The 17013-nt window shown below is 41.9% G+C and overlaps 1 protein-coding gene across 3 annotated transcripts in view; it reads right to left on the bottom strand.

Annotated features, from left to right (window-relative positions):
- Positions 1-17013, bottom strand: part of CDKAL1 (CDK5 regulatory subunit associated protein 1 like 1) — a 624642-nt gene that overhangs the window by 109309 nt on the left and 498320 nt on the right. For all 3 annotated transcript variants that reach the window (XM_008707717.2, XM_040645106.1, XM_008707718.2), the window contains one exon: positions 3081-3143. In XM_008707717.2, the coding sequence (XP_008705939.1) occupies positions 3081-3143 (63 nt within the window). The remainder of the gene's footprint in view (positions 1-3080; positions 3144-17013) is intronic.

The raw sequence follows: 17013 nt of genomic DNA, 5'->3' as shown, positions 1-17013 counted from the left end.
ACCTATGTTCCCTTTTATTAGGACAGAAAAACGGCAATTGGCTTTGCTCAAGCCATTCTCTGTAAGTCTGTATTACAAGAACTGGAAACAGTTTTTTAAAAAAAATGGTCATGGAACTAGAGATAATGCTCCAAAATGAAATTCTTCCCATCTCCAGCAGAATTTGTCTTAGAGTATAAAAAATAAATCAGATTTTTTCCTTAAGACTCATTTTGAGTATACATTTTGTTCTAAGCTTTATTTGCTTTCTGCAACAGCATTTAAGAGAAACCCAACTGACCATTTGCAACGTAAACAACAGCTTCAGAGTACAATTAAGAAACGCACCTGGCCTCACTCAAACAACACGTTTGTTTAACCCGGTGACTCTCCTGTGCCTGGGGTCAGGCTGGAGCAATCCTGGTTGGGTTGGGGGAGTTGGGGAGGAAAGAGGAGCAAACATAACTGACTCACTGAGAAAAGAACGGTTGTACTAACTATCCTTTGTAATTACCACTGTTTTAACAGTTTCTAGCAGGCCAGGCTATCATTTAAGTGACCCACTATAATTTGGGATGAAGCCCCAGGAAATTATGCCAACTTCAGAACAGGATCTGCATCTCTGAGTTTACTCAGCATAACGAACCCACTGAAATGCTGAGTATTCCTTCTTTGGTGTAAATTTACATCAAGGGAAAAATTAACAATAAAAGGAACCTAGCTAGAGAGGAAGAGAATACCACAACATTCACTCCCAGGACAATTTCCATCAGGTTAAAAAAAAAAGAAGAAAGAAAATAAGCAGAATAGCATGATGAACCCCCATAAACTCATCATTCATTTTCAATAATCGTCGACACATGGCCAATCTGATTTCACTGTATCCTACCCACTCCCTGCCTTGCATTCTTTTTTTTAAAGCAAGTCGCAGACAGCCTATATTTTATTTTATATAAGCTTTCATTTATAATGTATGCATATATTTAACCTAAAGATCACTACAAAAATCTCACTGAGCATGAGATGTTTCAGTCAACTCCAACCACATCTTACAAAACGTTCTATGCTGAAACCTATCTGCTTAGAAAGCTAATTTGTTTGAATATAATTGGGTACTTAAAATGACAAAGTAGCTTGAATCACAACCCCCTTGTATTTTATTTATGGGGAAGAAAAGGAATATTCTAAGACTGAGAAAGCAGTGTCTGTCCCACCGCCCCTGCGATGCTAGTCTTTGTGGACACTGATCAACGGGAGAAAAGGTTGAAGGTGACCCGGTGAGACGTGTCTGGATGGAGCTGGAGAAAGGGGCAGGAGCAGCCTGGAAACTTTCCCCTTTTCCGTCCCTACACATGCAGAATGAAGCAGAATGCCAACAGGCCAAACCTTTGGAACTTCAAAAATCACTCATCAAGCAGGCTAGCTCTTTACAATAATTTATTACCGATCTTAAAGTAAAGATCAAAAGGAACTCCATCTAGCACTTATATTCAGTTCCTCATTGCCCAATGACTAATTTGTAGAGGAATGAAGTCTTCACAAGGGAAGCCAAAATAATCCGAGGTGACTTTGATACAATGCCACAAAGGATATGAAGAGGAAGCCGGTAGAAGCTGCAAATGGCTAAGTTCCATTAAGAGTTCTAATAAAAGAATAATGGAATTTCCCTTAACTGTGAATTAAAAAACGTTAGAAGTGGGCAAAATTTAGACAAGGCAGGCAAAACCTTTGATTTGTCACAGCCTTTTGTCGTTCCTGAATGTTAACTTTAGCCACTGCTGCATTTATGTTAATTAAATGGCTTCATCTAAAAAACTGCAACTCTCCTATCAGGAACCCAGCCAATCTCCTTCCCTTTGCTGGTGTGTTACTTATCTGCCTGCACCTTCTCTCCCTACTGTCATGCATTACTGGCTCTCCCCATCTCTTTCAAACAAATTGCCATATTCTGCAAAGGGACTGGTTTAGCTTGAAAAATGCAACGTGAAATGATATCATTTTTAGTACTGTGTATTGCCATGGTCACACGAAGCATAAACACCTCTCTCAAAAATTGTTGGTGCTTAAAGTCAATTGGTCACTATAGAAACACTAGAAGCCATTGAAAATCTTTCAACTTCTATGAACAACTGGCACCGTTTTCTCCTCCTGAATCCAGACATCTCCATAATTCTCAACTGAGGAAAATAGTTTTCACACTACTTATTTTGGCTAGTTAAAAAATCCCCACCACATGTCTCCTTGTAAATTCATAGATCAAGATTTAAGTTTATATTAGCATTTCAAGTGTGCAAATTTTTTGTTCGCTTCTGAAATCACCTCGAATTAACAGATTTACTGGAACCTTACATGATACAGAAGTTGTGCACAAGTCTCGGGAATCTTGTAATATATTTCCCTACGATGATGTGGTGTTAAGCATTTTCTTTAAAAACAGAAGTGTTCTGTTTTTTTCTTAAAGAACTCTTATCTTTTACAAATATATGGTGAGATGCTTGTAAGTAAAAAGATGTCTGGAAATTCTTCAAATACAGGGACTGAAGAGTGTGGGGTATAAATGAAGCAACACTGGCCACGGGTCTATAAAGCTGGGGGACAAATATATAGGAGTCATGGAGCTATTTGGTCCTCCGTGGCGCAAATCTTTTGGCGGTGGGTATTCCAGATATTACGCTATGTACTGTTCTTTGTTAGGGATTTTATCTAGAGAAAATAACTCTCTCTCAGGAGCAATGGAACACCAAAGGGTTGGCAATTACTATCTCAACTGTCTTTACCAATTCAAAAATCAAGTCCATCGCTTCAGTGTTCGGAAAGAAAAAAACCAACCAAGTAAATAACACCCCCCAATCTGTCTTTACCTCATCTTTGAGATTTCAGTGACAATGTGTAACTGGATTTTAATGGGAATAAAATATAATTATTTTAGTTCAGAAATAAAGATTTTTTTTTATTTCTTTAGAAGAGATAGAGAGTTGACAAATTAAAATGGAAATACAAATGTAATTGGAAAACTACTTCAAAATCACTATCTGCTGGTGAGATCTGCTCTACGTTCAGAAGGACTTCTATCCAATACACGAATAACATGCTTCTCTTACCTTGTGATCGTACGGATTGTAAGAATGGAATACCCGAGAAAGATCTTTTGTTCTTTGCTTTTTCTGTGGAAGAAAACACAAACATGTGAGCTGACAGGTGGCAAAAATATACACGTGCATAAGTATCTATCTATCTGTCTAATCTTTGTCTACCTATCCACCTGCATTAAGATATTATTTAGAGATTCTTGTGCAACGTGGGAGGCTACAGTGCCATTCTGGGATACATGACTGCAATTAGAAAACTAAGTTACTTGATGGTTTTGCGGGTCGTTGTCACAGACCAGCCAGGAACGTTTAGGACACTTGTGATTTCACCGTAATACCAACTGCTATTACTCTGACTGGGCACGGACATGTGTCCCGTTGAACAATAAACCTTCATCTGGCTTCCTAGTCACAGTTTGGGTCTGTCTGCTTGAGGCTACCTTTGTTCTGTCCCTGCTGTGTAGCCCGAGTGCCTTGCATGGTGTCTCACACACAGGGCTCGATGCATACTTCCTTAAGAAATGAATGAATTTACCCGACTTAGGCAAATCTATAACGATGACATAAGTCTCATATATAGTGATGAAAAGAGAAGCCTCTTTTCAGTGCTGATATGTTTTTCTCAAGCTGAACCCACTACTTGAGGACTGTCTCTACCTTCTGCCCCCTCAGCGTCTGTGACAGTGAAGGGAGGGTGGCGTTCTCTTCTGGTGGACTGTAAGAAGCAGCCTGTTTTCTCATACACGGAGATCTGTTCACTCACCATAACCACCACAGGAAATTTTGCGTGTGATTCTAGATCTTCTGTGTAAGTTTTTTCACATACAGTTATTACTTTCAAAGAAACGGGATCATTCTGTATACACTGTCCTAAAACTGACTTTTTCCACTTCACAACTGATCCTTGCCAAACTTAAAGACTCGTATGACCAGATCTGCAATCCCTTATATGCAGTGCTGAAATCCAAAAACTTCTGAAATTTGAACGCTTTTTCTGCATTTCAATTTTTTCATAAAATGATCATCTTTGCACAAACATTTTTGCCAGCTTGCCAGTGTGCATTTTTTTCAAAAATGATAATTCCTGGCGCAAAAGTGGTCTGTTGTCCTTACTATAGCCCCCGTCCTGCTTCTGGTTCTACTCTGCCGTTGCTAACCTAACTACCAGGTAACGGAGCAGCTTCTGTCTTCACTTGTGAATGAACCCTTGCCTGGTCTTCAGGTTTCCTAGGGGAGTGTTTCTGTATCTCCTCCCGTTAAACTCCAGTGTCTGCCTGAGCGTATCTTCACACCTCCCCAGTGCCAGGGATCCAAGCAGACCCTCTGGCCCGGGCTCTACACGACCGTCGGCAGCCACTTGGCTAAGAAGTTGGAACTAGTATTAACTAGGACTGATATTAGAGTCATTTGTACACGCTCACTATCGTCCCATGGACCAGTTTTCAAATTTCGGAATGGTCTTTGGAGCCACAATTCCAGCTGGCTTTGTTTCCACATCACCCACTAAACATCACCCCTCCCTGCCACCAGCCACAATCCCCACCTCCTCTGTCTACCTCGAAAGTGGGCTTCTGATCATCCTAACACTAAAATCCCAAAATACTCCTTTCCCCCTGAGAGCAGGGATGAGCCTCTGACTGACTGGAAATAGGCCCCCAACGCTACAAGTGTAAGCCCTGAAATCTGTTCTGAACAGGTCACTGGCTCACCCAAGTTTTCGTTAGCTTAGAATTTTCTCTTTCCTTTCCATTACCCACTCAGTTGTATAACAGTTCTTGGCTTATACTTCAATCAGAAGAAAAATGACGGATACTAACATTTCCTTTGGTAGAAGACTCACTATAAAACAAGGGGTGAAATTGTTTTCAGAAAGGAAATTATGCTAGGAAAGATAAAATACGGAGCAAATCAGTACTCAATTTAGGAGGTGTCCAAAAGTCTGCTGAGTCCCGAAAAGGTTGAGCTACCAGCTTGAGTTGGCGGGTGGAAACGGAATATTCAGAGGTTGTTTTGTGTGACATTTTCATGCGGTTTTGGTTTGATATCTCTATTTTTACAGCTAAACCCTATACATGCCTTTTACTGTAAGCTACCTCAAATTATTTTGGGAAGGAAGTAGGGTCTAAATGACAAGTAAATAACACAATTTGGATTAGCACCCAAAGAAGCCAGCGAGGAAAAAATGCTCTTCTCTCTGACAACAAATTTATTATACACAAATACAAGGAAGTCTTGGCTAGAAATCCTGAAGGTTCTATGTATTAGTTCAGTTAACTGAAAACTACTGCTGTTTTTCCTGTGAGGTCAGAATTGTAGAGCTCAGCAGTGTATGTTCAGGGATCCATCATAGGGGATGACAAATGATGGCCCACGGGCCGATCCAGCCTACCACCTGTTTTTGTAAGTAACGTTTTACTGAGACACAGCCACGCGCATCTGTTTATGTATATCTATGACCACTTCTGTGCTATAACAGCAGAGTTGAGTGGTTCCGACAGAGATCATATGGCCCATTAATCCTAAAATATTTACTCTCTGGCCCTTTACAGAAATAGTTAGCCATCCCAGAACTCGAATCTCTATCTGGCACCACGACTACTTCTGGCAATTGTCCCCTGACCCCAAACCAAATAAACAACTATCCTGCAAAATTCCTTGCTCCTTGTACTCAATGAGACAGTTCAAGGACCGGTCATAACCTATACCCGAACACATCAGGATGACCATACCAGGCCAAAGAACCGTGAGCTGTCTTGCTTCCAGGATTTTGGTTTTGGGCATTCGATGTTCACAATTATAAGTCGGCTTGTAGAACACGCTGAAGTAGATATGGGACTTTCAGAGCCTTCTGTATTCACACCGTAACTGCTGATGACAGAAACGCTGAGATTCTTTACTAAATTCTAGTGCTGAAGCCAAGCAGAATTTTTCATGTACAAGGGATGAAAGCACGGCCATCACTGCTAGTGAGCCAATTTCTCACGGGCAGACAGCGCTAAGAGTCCTCAGCTACAAAACTTGTTGAGCCTTGCTATCAGTTTTAACTGAAACTAAAAGCCGAGCCAAAAATGGAATAATTAGATACTTTCCTATTGCATCATAGTGTGTGTCTAAACTACCTCCCACTTTTTAGCCTGTTAAAACAAACATCTCAGTCATGCAACCACCTGTTACTTCTCTGAGTGTTTAAAAAGTAAACATGTTGAACAAGGTGTGTGATGAACCTGGAACAAGGGTGGCCAAAGTACAGTGAATATGGCAAACATCCCTCTCAGAGCTGGATGAGGTACCTTCAAGTCCCCTTCATCGTCAATCTCGGGGTACAGGCTGCAGAGATGAGAGGTGATTACAGAGGACCAACACGCTGAGTCCTATAGTCTGTGTGGGGCGCAGCTGGGTTTAGAAGATGAGGCAGTCTGAAAATCTGGTCAAACTTTGAGATTTCAGAGAATCTCCATCATGAGGTGTTTCCTAGACTGCTTTTATATTTCACACTCCAGGAACAGAAAACACTGACAATCCCTTTATGATCCAAGTTTAAACTCCTTTTCAAACAAAACCAAACAAAATTAAAGGCCCCAATGGAACATTTTTAACAGTTCAGGTTTCCAGACAATGGAATCATTTCCATTTTTATCAGAGGGATACAAGGAGTTAGATCTGAAAGAGGCCCCACGTGCAATGAAAATCTGTATTTTGAAGGTGAGATCATATAGTCAATTAAATTGTAACAATACCCACCAGTTTAACTTCTCCTGGGCTCCCCAAAAGAATTCAATGCTTTCTGTGTTCATTCTCTACTTATAGATAATACAGTATAAATGTTTTAGGATACTTTGTGGTAAGAAGCGAAAAGAGCAGGTTTGAATTTCAATGTACTACTAACTTCCTGTTTTCAGTTCCCCATGTAAGGAGCTCGGAAGTCATCGCTCCGGCCTAACAAGAAACAAGCTGAACAGACTTAAAAATCAACTCTTTTTTTGGATGCATAAGGGAAGGAAAGACAGGAAACACTGTTGCCCCTAGAACTGGGAGAGACCAATGAGCCAATATGGGGAATGTGGCTTCTGGAGCATTCCAGAGCATGAGTAGGAAAGCCTGAATGGTAATGGATGGATTGCTGGAGGCTCAGTGCAGACAACTCTGTTAAGAACTTCAGGGTGATCCAGTCATGAGGCAGGAGTGGGTGGTCTACAACACTGTGAGATTTACCTCCGGGAGCTCCACCAGGTTCCCAGAATAAATTTGGGAGAAAAATCCCCTGTGGCTTCTGGCATGGGGAGGGGAAAAAGAAGCATTTTGAAATACACGAGCGTACTCCGTTCTTAACAAGGCCTGCCCTCAGTTGGAACTGGTTAACCAGAGCCTAATCTGCTGGGGTATTATCAGAAACTAGCTAACCTGACAAGGGAAATACCCAACTTCAGACCACTAAACCATCCTGTTCTGCTCAGGGAGGGAGGAAAAACACTGAGAAAACCTCTTTACAGTCCAGAGGTACAGGGTCATTAAAAGACTGAGATCTAATCATATGACTCTAGAATGCTTCTCCAGTCCTTAATCCTCACCACCACATTACTAAAGGCCTATTTGTAGCGTTCCTTTTACCCGCTATGTCATGTTCGGTTATCCAGGAAAATTACAAGACATACCAAAAGGCAAAAATACAATTCGAAGAGACAGGCTAAGCTTCAGAACCAGACATCGTGGAGTGCTGGAATTATCAGACTGGGAATTTAAAATATGTTGAGGGTTCTAATGGATAATGTAGACTGTATGCAAGAACAGATGAAAAATGTAAGCAGAGAGATGGAAATCAAAGAATGAACCTCCCCCAAATTTCCCTCCCCAAAATGCTAGTGATAACGGAAATGAAGAATGCCTTTGACAGGCCAAGGAGCAGACTGAACATGGCTGAGGAAGGAATTTCTGAGCTAGAGATGTACCAACAGAATCCACAAAAACCAAAAAGAAGAGAGAACAAAGACTGAAAGGACTGTAGGACAGCTATAAAAGGTGTACAATATGCACAATGCGGATATCAGAAGGAGAAGAGAGAAAGGCACACAAGACACATTTGAAACAATCAGGACTGAGAATTTCTCCAAATTAATGTCAGACACCAAACCACAGATCTAGGAAGCTCAGACAATACCAAGCACAACAAATGCCAAGGAAACCTATTCTTTGGCATATTATTTTCAAATTATAGTAAATCAAAGATAAAAGAAAAATTCCCAAAAGAAGCCAAAGGGGGGAGAAATGCCTTATCCATAGAGGAACAAAGATAAGAACCATATCTGATTTCTCAGAAACCATGCTGGCAAGAAGAGAGAGAAATATTCAAAGTGTTAAGAGAAAAAAACCACCAACTTAGAATTCTATACCCTTCAAAATTATCCTTTCCATCAGACCTTGTTTGCAAGAAACATTAAAACAAGTTCTTTCGAGAGAAGGAAAATTATATAGGTCAGAAATCTGGATCTGAAAGAAAAGCACTGAATAAGTAGAGAAGAATAAGTGCAGGTAAAAGGAGTTTTTTGTTTTTTGTTTTATTCTTAATTGATCTAACAGGTAAGAGCTTATGCAAAACAATAATAGCAAAAATCTATTCAATTACGTATGCTTATGAATATGTGAAATGAAAGACAATACACTAGGGGTGAGAGAAAGAAATTAAAATAATTGTGTTATTGGGGCACCAGGGTGGCCCGGGTCATGATCTCAGGGTCCTGGGATCAAGCCCTGCATTGGGCTCCCTGCTCGATGGGGAGTCTGTTTCTCCCTCTCCCTCTGCCCCTCCCCATCCTACTTGTGTGCTCACTCAAATAAATAAATGAAATCTTCAAAAAAATTTTAAAAATTACAAAAAAGATGATTGAGTTATTATTATAAGGTACTCACACTATGCCTAAAGTGGATTTTTTTTTTTTTTTTTTTTTTTTTTTTTTTTTTTGCTTGGATTGCCTGAAATTGTTTACTGCAAACTCTAGGGCAACCACTAACACAGGTTAAATATAAAAGTATAACTGATATGCTAAGAAAAAAGAGTTTCAAGCCATTTATTTTTTTCTTGTCCCCTTGTTGGCAGGGAGCCTGAGAAGTGGTTAACCAATGGACTGGCAAGTAACAGTGGAAAGTAAGAGTGAAAAGATAAGAAGCCAAGACAACTCAACTGGGCAAGCAGGTTCTGAATAGGTGATCTTTGCGTCATGCAGGGACACTTAAGACAACAAGGCAATCAATGACTGCGGGGGGTGGGGTGGGTAGTGTCTAGGAGAGTTAGGTTCTAAACAAATTCAAAACAGAGATCGAGTCAAAATTCTAGGAAATAAACACGAGGGAACAAGAACTGGTCAGTTACTACCTGCCAGGGACAGGCCTTTAGAAGGGAAGTCAGAGAATCACATCCTGAGGCAGAAGGGCCAAAACAGCAAAGAGGTGCGAGATAAAAACAAATGACTCAGGGGCGCAAGGTCCTTGGTGAGACTAGTCAGGAACTAGGAGAACTGCAGTGAGGACAGGGCTTAGCAAGAGGCAATGAGGCACTTAAGTAAGGGATAAGAAATGAAGCAGCCATGACACCTTAGGAAGTAAGTGAAGATGTTATCTACCAAAATTGTGGTCTGGCCATAAGGTAGGTCTGATGTTTGCCTTGGGATCTTTGATTACACTTCTTGCAGGGGCAGGTTCCTGTTGTGAGGGGGTGGGTGATGCTGAGCTTATTAACCTCAGTGTGTAATGTGACAGCATTTGGTTGAGGAGGGAAAATATTATAAATTACTGGAGAGTTCAGTTTTTGATAAAAGCAGAAATAAAAGAACTGAGTCTATAGATAGATGATGCCATTTATAAACTGTAGGAAAGTAGGCTGAGTGTAGGCGCCCAGAGGGAGGAAGGAAGTAGCCTTGTGAAAGCAGAGAGATGCCTAAGCGGTTAGAGTGCATAATGTAAGAAATGCGACAAATGATCCCACTTGTGTTTCAGAAAGCGCTTTCTCATGGTGTTAGAGATGGAGCAAGGGTGCAAGGCTAGAGGCTGAAGGTGCTGAGAGAGACTGTGGCAATGCTCCAGAGAAAAGGACAACACCCCACCCCAGAGTCAGCTAGGGCAAGGAAAGGAGGTGGGCTGGATCGACGAAGAGCAGAGGCAGGACAGACAGCTCTTGGTGACCCATTAGGGTAAGGAGTACAAGGGAGGGGAGAACAGTAGAAACTCTAAGATTTGGGGGTCAGATAACCAAGGGGAGAGAAGTGGCCTGCACCAATCCAGGCAAAAAGTAAGTTCTGGGGGGAGGAGAGTGCGGAGGGAAATTCAGGTTTGAAGAGAATGCATTTGAGTGGTTGGCCATGAGACATTTGGGGACATAATGAGAGGAAGTTAGATATAAGGTATGGTGCTGGAGGAGAGATGGGGGCCACAGATTTGGGAGTCATGAGCCTGCTGGTCTAATTTAAAGCAGGAGAGGGGATGTGCTCAAACGGGAAGCACACAGAACAAAGGAGGCAAGAAGATGAGAGAAGATAGAGGTTAATACCCCAGCAAATCACAACTCTCTGACCTTGGGCAAGGAATCCACTCTGGACTTCATATGTGATATGAGGGAGGTGGATCAGGTCAGTGGTTCTCAAGCCTGGTTGCAGGTTGGAACCAAAGAGGAACCTTTAAAATATACCAGTGCTCTGGTCTTACTCCCCAGTGGCACTGAGCTAATTGGCATGGTGGGATACAGGCAAGGGTATTACTTAAAAGCTCTTGGGTTTTCCAATGTGCAGCCGAAGTTGAGAACCACTAGCTAAAATGATCCCTGAGGTTTCTTCCAGCTGGTAGCTTCTGTCTTCCAGGTGGATTCCCCACTGTCTTTCAGCTTTCGCCATTCTGGGTTCTGAATTCCATCAAGCATTTTCATTCGTAATCTCCATATTACGTCTGAGGCTTTGCCTTATTTCCCAACCTCTTCCTTTACAAAAAATGAACTCTATGCGGGAATTCCTCCGGGGCACATTGAGACTTTGGCTACAGAGAACAGGCTGCTATTATATATTTAGTTCCCTACTCGGTGAGTGCTTCTGAAAAATTAATGGGAAGCTAACTTAATAAACCTGAACCTTTATTTTGTTATCAATGTATAAAACATCAGAAACTTAATTAAAAGCACTTGACGTTATCAGCACTCAATCACAATCTCACTTTTCTATTGGACATATTTGGATGGTGTTCCTAAGAGGATAATAATCATTCAAGATCACTAAGAAGAAAGAACAGGTCCCTGGCATCTAAAACAAGGAACCTCAAAATTCAGAAATGAGTCAAAAAACAAAAACGAAAACAAAACAGTGATGTGAAGGTTAGTGGTCAAAATACCCCAAATACTCAGCAAAACAGACAAACTTCAAAATCTCATCTGCTTTTCCTTCATAAGGGACACATGTAATACTTTTGTGTTCTGTGAGAAGTGGTACTGTGAGGAGAGACACAGGCTGCTCTAAGTCTGTATACATTTTCCACCTCTTCCTTGCCAGTAAGATCTGGAAGGTACGGACATAACCATAAAGCTGTGCCGGCTTTGACAGTACTCTTGGATTTCCTTCTCAGCCTCCAGTTACGGCAAATTCAACGAACATTTCGGGTTGTTTAGGGTTTGGAATCTCCACAATGTGTGTGTGTGTGTGTGTGTGTGTGTGTGTGTGTGTGTGTGGGGAAGCATACAGTGTGAGCATGTCTAGGAGGACACGAAAACAGCACAATTCTAAGAGTACACGTTAGCAAAGAGACAAGTGACTTTGCTCAACCACCTGTTAACAGTATTAAAAAAACAAACCCAAAAAAGCCCAACCAGGCAAATGTGGAAATGCACCACTGATTCTCAAGCACGGCGAGTATCAGTGGGAGCACTTTCTTTCTTTCTCTCTCTCTCTCTCTTTTTTTTTTTTTTTTGGCTTTATGGTTTCCAAAATAACCTTAGTGAATTATAGGTGCAAAAATCAGTCCCTCATTTTCACCCTGGGGGTGGCAGAGGCGCGGGGCACCATTTGCTTGGCAGGCTCCTGACTGGGCAACAAATGCTGGAGGAAAGAATAAATGGGGAACTCTGCATTAATTCAGCTGATAATATAAAGTATAAGTAGCCATATCTTCTTATATCGGGTTCACCTTATTTTCTAAAGAGAACGTTTGTTTGCAAGAAAAGGTCATTCTTTGGCGACAAAGGCATGACCTGCACAGGAGAAAGGAAGGAGACTGAACTATTCGGCCCTGGGAGGTGTTGCCAAAATGAGTAGCCATTACAAGCAGTTAGAAAAGAAACAGCCTTTCAACCTAAAACAAATCCCTGTAAAGTTAAAAAGACAAAGTCAAAGGGTACTAAGTACTACCTACCACACAATGGTTCATTCAAAGCTCCTTTGTATGGTAACTTCTGGTGCTCAGAAGTAGCACACGAGAGCAGGAGCTGCTATAAATATCAATTCAATATCGCTTATCCTCACTGTGACTTTCCAGCCGACCGCAGAAGAGCGCTAACTTTACTTCTTATCTGGATCGCTATAGTACTGTTTTCTTTCCTGGACACTCTGGGTCCAAGTTTCACCCTCCATGTCAAGAGCTGGCAGAAAATTCAGCTGACCACTGATTTTTGTACAGTCTGTGATTTGTTTTTACAATTTAAGTAGCTGGAAAAACAAACAAACAAACAAACAAACAAACAAACAAACAAACACACACACACCAAACCTCCAGAGAACAAGAATCCTGGTGACATGTGCAAATGACATGAAATTCAAATCCCCACCAACACTTACCGGAGCCGGCCAAGCACACGCGGATTGTCTGTGGCTCATTCCGTGCTCAGGGGCACAGCAGAAGGGGTACAACGGAAACCACGAGACCTGTACCCTAAACACACATTTACTGTATGGCGCTTTACAGGAAGAGTTTGCCAACCCCTGCTCTAAATCTCGGGTGTCCGACCCCAGCTGCACAGCGGAACTGCCTGGGGATTGAAATAATACTGATGTCTGGACCCCCCTGCCATGGATTCTGACTGAGCTGATCTGGGGTACAGCCTAGGTGTACCATGTCTTGGTCTTCTGGGAGGCCTCTCTCCTGTCCACAAAATTTTATTAAAGTGCTTTGCACATGGGAGTGGCTCAGCAAATACCACCATCCCCCTGGTCCCACAACATTTGGGTTTTACCTCCATTGAGGCTTCTAGTTCCTCATATGAAACACTCAGGTCACCTTTTCCTCCAGGATCTCAATTCATGACCTAACACGTCACCTGCAGTCACCTCTGTTCCTCCATCCTTTGCCCTCTATTCTCCTTATAGACTTCTCAGTCCCCACCTCACATTGACGCAACCACTCACGTCCGCCCGGAGCAATAGAGAGGCCCTCACGCCACTCCTTGGCCATTCCTCTGTGAGGAGACAGTCTGCTGTTCTTCCTGTTCCTCGTAAGAGCCTCCCAAACAGTTTTTCTGCCTCTGCTCTCACCCTCTATATCTAAAAGACATTCTCCCAGTTCTAAAACTTAGTTACTAATTGAATGACCCATTCGTTCATTGGACACCTTCACTGCCTGCCCCTCACGCTGCAGGGACCATACCAGGCCCTGGTGAGACAGAAAGCAAGCCAGACGAGGCTCCTGGACTCAACAAGCTAGAGGGGAGAAACAATTACCGCACTTAATCAGGACCCAAGCACACAGTAGGTACATAAATGTTTACTGAACGAATTAAAAAAAATTCTGGGTATTAATATTTGGTATTCACACCGCTCACACCCAGTGGCTGTGACAATGAAATGATCTGCTTATGATTCTTACACAGATTATTAGATCAATTTATTTTATGATGGAATTATTTTTTGACTATAAATGGTACTTCAGGACAATAATCATAGAAACTCCAGAATTTGGATTTGTCTCCCACAGGACTCTGTCTTTCAGTTCATTTATATTTTATGCACACACATCTTTTTTTTTTTAAACACGTTTACTGTCTTATAAAGTTCAATCCTTTCTCTGAGAATTTATATACAGGAATCAGGGAATGGCAACTTTCAGTAACTTTTGCTGGGTAGAAAAATATTAGGAAAGGACAAAATCAACAGATCTATGTCATGGATTACCCTCCCTTAAAAGAAATAAGTAAATATAACAACCAATAACATTTCAGAATGTGGCCAGATAACTGATTTGTTGTCTGTGTATTAGACTCTGGGTCTGTCACATACCCAAATACCTGATAACATAAGAATAAATATTATCTCCCTACCAAACTCCTCCTCCCTCTGGTTACTTTGAATCTAAGTAGTTTGACAAAGCAAAGAAAACAGTTTTTAATCGAATTCCTCTTAAATGTTCCTTCACACAATTTTAGTATTTCTAGACCAATTCATAGGTATAAAGATTACCCACGTGCGAAGAGGTTTCCCTGTTATTTTTAAGATTTAAAACATTCCTTTAACATATGACAAGAAAACTTTTCTCACAGCGATATTTTAGAAGAATTAGCAGTTACAGTGTTAAAACTCCGGAAGCCCCTTCCACCATCACAGCCCAGCAAATAGTGTGGGCAACAAATCTGTTTCTATGTACTACACTGTATTTATTTTTGTCTTCCAAGTTTTACTAGGTTATAAAGTAATCTGAAATTAGGGAGAGGCTGGGGACAAATGGTTTTATTTAACTTTTTTTTTAAACCTGCTTAATAATAATAATGTCTAAATTGTTTTAATAGGGACAAACCATACAATTAAACAAAAAGCAAAACCAGGAAGCTTTATTAGAGATGTGACTCTGAGAGGGTAATATTTTGCAGGTGTCTCTACCACACGGAAGCTGGGTTCTTCTAATGAGCACCCTGGAGCTCTCTGTACTTCTGCATTGTTTTTTATTTGCGGAGAGCTGGTAACGTGCCTTTACTGCCTCGAACATTCCACGAGGATGCGCCTGAGAGCCCAACATCATGAGATACAGACTTGGGCAGTCTGGATGTGCACGAACTCTATTAACACTCCGAGCCTCATACCAGTTTCCAGAGGCTAATCCACAGAGCACCCAAAGGGGAAAATGATGAAAAAAGAATGGAGGAAACTAAATTTCTCTGACCTACAGATAAGCTGCCATCCAGTTCTAAAAACTGATCAAAACCAATGCATCTCCTTCATGACCCTGCATAACCCCTGGTGTCACCCCATTTGAAGAGAAGCTCGAAAATTGTTCTGGGCCAGTTACTGCCGTATCTCCAGATAAGCCCACAACTCGCTTTTATTATGATTCCACGACTGGGACCTGGCAGGTCAGACATAACCATGTAGGGCTGATGACTCGCCTACTTTCTACATCTAATTCAGCACCTACTGTAAAAAATCATTTCTATCAGCAACGCGCCATCACTGATCTCTCTCTCTGCCCCACGACACCAATAGGAAGAGTCTAAAATTCATTTCAGGGGTGGCTGGGCTTTTGACCTGTCTCCTCCTCGAGTCCTATGTCAAAAATAGACTGATTTCTGCTCCATATATTAAACATACACATTTTCTTTTTTCATCTTTGGCCTTTATGATCAAAGAGCTTTTATTTGATGACCAGAAGACAATTTAATATACAGTTCCATCTTCTCCCTTCTCTCGTCCTCACGCCATTTCAGAAAACAGGGGATTCTTTTTTCTCCTGTGTGGAGCAAGGTTACTGCACAGATAGCTAGGGGGTGAACATTTCTGAGGCTGGCGCCATGCCCACAGGAAAGAAGGGTAGAGGTATGCATGTGAGGGGGTGGAGGCCGGGGGAGGGATGCTGGCTGAGGGTTTAGGAAATGAGAACAAGGGCAAGGCAGGAGGAACATGAAGTATGAGGTTTCCCTTGAGCCCATTCCAACACCTCGAACAACCCTCGTTATTTATAATCCACGTTGTATAACAGCTTTCATGAAATTAACCCTTATTCACACAAACGGGGAAAAGCTGCCCAGACAGTATAGGCACCAAATGACTGGGCTGACCATTTTAGTCATGAGAAAACAGGCAGAATGGGATGCGTGGACTCTGTCCACCACCACAGACTCTGCGGGGGGTAGGGAGGGAGGGGCTAAAGCACTGCTGGGCCATCAGCCGGGCTCCCCATCCTTAGGGGGCCTGTGTCCACCCCGAGCACACACATCCTCAGGGTCCTCGCAGGCCGGTCCACTCAGCCTCAGGGTACCACCCCCCATCACTGTCCCTCTTTCCTTCTCTCTTCAGAGAGGAGAGCTAAGAAGTGAAAGGGCACCACCATCCACTTAATGCACATAGCTATGCTTTCTGCTTTTTCACTTGCAGAGGAGATCCTAAGGTGTTTTGTATTTTTATTTTTTAAAAAGATTTTATTTATTTATTTGAGAGAGAGTGAAAGTGAGAGAGATCACAAAGGGAGAGGGAGAAGGAGACTCGCCACTGAGTGGAGAGCCTGACATGGGGCTTGATCCCAGGACCCCAAGATCATGACCTGAGCTGCAGGCAGACGCTTAACTGACTGAGCCACCCAGGCGCCCCTGTTGCTGTTTTTTAAAAAAGAGCCTATAGGTTTAGCATGAGAGCATGTTTGGGATGCAAAAGGACAACAGTACCTTGGAAAAAGCTCAATCAACTAACTACCCCACTGTGAGGATTATAAAGGAGTTCTGCTTAAAGTAACTTTAATCAATCCCCAAGTCTAAACATTTTTTTGGGCATTTATAAGTGCTTTCTACTTTCAAAGTGCTCCCAACTACATTTTAATGATACGCACTTGTGTACTCGAAGATTTACTGAATGTCTGCTCCGCGCATTTTTATCAGCAATTAACCCCCCTCCTTCACCCAGTGCCTGGCTTTCTCCATCACCAGGAGCCAAGAACCAGAAACTCCTTCCTTTCTTGTTTTATTTCAGAGCATTGTTGGACGTTATCAACCTATTAATTGTAGGGA

The sequence above is a fragment of the Ursus maritimus genome, unplaced genomic scaffold, assembly GCF_017311325.1.
Source record: "Ursus maritimus isolate PB19 unplaced genomic scaffold, ASM1731132v1 scaffold_30, whole genome shotgun sequence".
In the NCBI taxonomy this organism is placed as follows: Eukaryota; Metazoa; Chordata; class Mammalia; order Carnivora; family Ursidae; genus Ursus; species Ursus maritimus.
The sequence above is the reverse complement of the archived record's forward strand: the minus strand, read 5'-3'. Positions and strand labels throughout refer to the sequence as shown.